Here is a 3,135-nt window from a genome sequence, read left to right as displayed (position 1 = left end):
TGGAGAAGTTGGGCAACAAATATTACGTGGTGACCCCGGGGGACATGAAGAGGGAAGGCTTGAAGGAATTCGCCGTGGTGGCCGGGAAGTCACCGACCACCGTTTCCATCGAGGTCAAAGGCAGGTTTTATTACAGGGGGAAGCGTTACGTCTCCGGATCCACCCTCCAGGTCTTCCTCGAGCCCTACCGCACCTTCCAAGTGCAAAGCAGCGTTGATTTATCCGGCACCAAGATCACGTCGGACAACGCCGTGGCCCTCTTCAGCGGCCACACCTGCGCCAAGGTGCACACGGGCTGCGATTACGTGGTCGAGCAGCTCCTGCCCGTGGCTCAGTGGGGGAAAAGTTACCTCATCCCCCCCAACCCTTTGCAGAGGGACACCAGCTTCGCCTACGCCCTGGCAGACGCCCAAACCTCCATCACCTACAACGCCGGTGGTTCGGCCGCCACCGAGGAGATCGCAGGCGGCGAGGTCCACATCTTCGCCGTGAAACAAAATTCCTTCCTTTACGTGAGCGCTTCGGCGCCGATCCAGGTGGTTTACTTCTTCGCCGGCGCCAAGCAGAGTTCGGTAAATCGAGACCCCTTCCTGGTCAACATCCCGCCCATCTCCACCTACTGCACATCCTACCGGGTCAGCGGCATCTACGGCTTCGAAACCCACGTGATCCTCGTTGCCCCGAAGGCTGACGCCAGCGCCACCACCCTCAACCAGAAGGAGAAGGCAATTTCTTGGCAAACGATCCCCGGCACAGATTTTTCCTGGGCCAGAATCGCCCTGAAAAAATCGGCGGAAATCCAGAGCGTCGAGCACCGCCAGGCGCCCCTCGGCCTCCTGGTCTTCGGCTTCCAGAATTACGCCGGTTACGGCTTCGCCGGTCTTTGTGCCACGCGTAAGTAGGGCCAAGGCGTGGTTGCGTCTTGCCAACGGCCACGTCTTCTCCGCGGTTGCCATTCGTATTTTTTTTTTTAATTTTTTTTTCCCCCCCTTTTTCAGCCGCTTCCGCTCAGCTTCCCTGTGAAGACCCGGACTGCAACGAGTGCAGCGCGCTGCAATCCTCGTGCGTCCCAGAAACCTTCACGACCTGCTGGGCCACCGGGGATCCCCACTACCTCACTTTCGACGGGAAAACCTTTGATTTCATGGGCACGTGCACCTACACCTTGACCAAGACCTGCGATTCGGATCCCAAGCTGCCCGTCTTCAGCGTCGAGGCCAAAAATGAACACAGAGCCAACCCAAAAGTTTCCTGCGTCGGTTCCGTGACCGTCCGTATCTATGACATCGTCATCACTATGGTCAGGGCTGAGAAGGGGATCGTGAGGGTACGTAAAAAAAAAATTAAATATTTTCAAACCCAAAGCAATATTGTGGTATTTAACAATCTGAAGCGTCTTTTCCAACCGAAACGATTCCATGATTTGCCATCGGTGACGCCGCGGCGTGGTCATCTCTTGCAAGGAGACACCTCAAAGCTGAAAAAAAAAAAAATCTTCTTTTTTCCCCCCCCCATGTTTGGTTTTCACGTGTTTGCTTGTTTTTTTTTTTTCTCTTCCAGGTGAACAACCATCACTCCCACCTCCCCATCGCCCTCGCCGAAGGGAAACTCCACCTGCAGCAGAAGGGTAAGTCCCTGCTGCTGGAAACCGACTTCAAGCTGAAGATCTTGTACGACTGGGATAACCGGGTGTTGGTGAAACTCCCGAGCGCTCTCTCCGGCAAGGTGTGCGGGCTGTGCGGCAACAGCAACGGCAACCCCCACGATGATTCCCTGATGCCTGATGGCAACCTGGCGCTGGACGCCGTGGAGCTGGGCCGCAGCTGGAAGGTGGCCGGTGAAAGCCGCAACTGCAGGGACACCTGCGACGGGGCGTGCGGACAGTGCCGATGGGAGGAGGCGGCCAAGTACAAGGCGGACACGTCGTGCGGGATGCTCACCCAACGCCGGGGGCCCTTCGAGAGCTGCCACGCCGCCGTCAACCCCAACATCTACCTGAGGCACTGCGTCAACGACGTCTGCATGAGCAACGGGCTCCACGCCATGCTGTGCAAGGCCCTCGAAGCCTACGCGGACGACTGCCAGGAGGAGGGAGTCACCATTCCGAACTGGAGGGCGCTGGCACGTTGCCGTGAGTAGCTCCCGGTTGGCCAAAAAATGTGGGTGTAATTAAGGGGTGATGGGATGGGAACGAGCGGGAAAGAGGCATGAAAGGGAAATTGCATCAACGGGGACCGTTTGTTTCTCCGCGGTGCTCTTCATCTCCTGAGCAAGGTTGGGGCCGGGTGGTACCGAATTAGGCTGCACAAAGGTGGGTCTGAAAGGGACCCAGGCGTGGTCTGGAAAAGTTTATTATGGCGTCAAGTCCAAACAGAAAGCCCAGGAGGTCCATGGAGACTCCAGAAAGTTCATTTTGAAGGTCCAAGGAGTCCATAGAGAACCCAAAAGTCCGTGTAGATAGTCCAGGAGGTCCATGTAGACTCCAGAAAGTTCATTCAGAAGGTCCAGGGAGTCCATGGAGACTCCAGAAAGTTCATTCAGAAGGTCCAGGGAGCCCATCAAGACCCCAATAGCCCATGTAGATAGTCCAGGTGGTCCTTAACCTCCAGAAAGTTCATTCAGAAGATCCAAGGACTCCATGAAGAATCCAAAAGTCCATGTAGATAGTCCAGGATGTCCATGTAGACTCCAGAAAGTTTGTCCAGAAGGTCCAAGGAGTCCATAGAGACTCCAGAAAGTTCATTCAAAAGGTCCAAGGAGTCCATGGAAACCCCAAAAGTCCATGTAGATAGTCCAGGAGGCCCACGCAGACTCCGGAAAGTTTGTCCAGAAGGTCCAGGGAGTCCATGGAGACTCCAGAAAGTTCATTCAGAAGGTCCAGGGAGTCCGTAGAGAACCCAAAAGCCCATGTAGATAGTCCAGGTGGCCCATAGACTCCAGAAAGTTCATTTGGAAGGTCCAGGGAGCCCATGGAGACCCCAGAAGTCCATGTAGATAGTCCAGGAGATCCACGTAGACTCCATGGAAGTGTTCAGAAGGTCCAGGGAGTCCATGGGACCCCAAAAAAGTGTATGTAGGTAGCCCAGAAGGTCCATGCAGACTCCAGAAAGTTCATTCAGAAGGTCCAGGGAGCCC

The 3,135-nt window shown here is 55.3% G+C and overlaps 1 protein-coding gene across 1 annotated transcript in view; it reads left to right on the top strand.

The window, feature by feature from the left end:
- Positions 1-8: 8 nt before the first annotated feature.
- The window catches only part of LOC113490730 (IgGFc-binding protein-like), a gene marked incomplete at its 3' end in the record, with an annotated part of 7,005 nt that continues 3,878 nt past the window's right edge, over positions 9-3,135 (top strand). Inside the window, exons 1-3 of the mRNA XM_026867308.1 lie at positions 9-894; positions 999-1,327; positions 1,561-2,131. Of these exons, the coding sequence (XP_026723109.1) occupies positions 45-894; positions 999-1,327; positions 1,561-2,131 (1,750 nt within the window). The remainder of the gene's footprint in view (positions 895-998; positions 1,328-1,560; positions 2,132-3,135) is intronic.

This window comes from Athene cunicularia, unplaced genomic scaffold (assembly GCF_003259725.1).
Source record: "Athene cunicularia isolate RWA unplaced genomic scaffold, athCun1 SCF_242, whole genome shotgun sequence".
Taxonomy (NCBI): domain Eukaryota; kingdom Metazoa; phylum Chordata; class Aves; order Strigiformes; family Strigidae; genus Athene; species Athene cunicularia.
The sequence above is the reverse complement of the archived record's forward strand: the minus strand, read 5'-3'. Positions and strand labels throughout refer to the sequence as shown.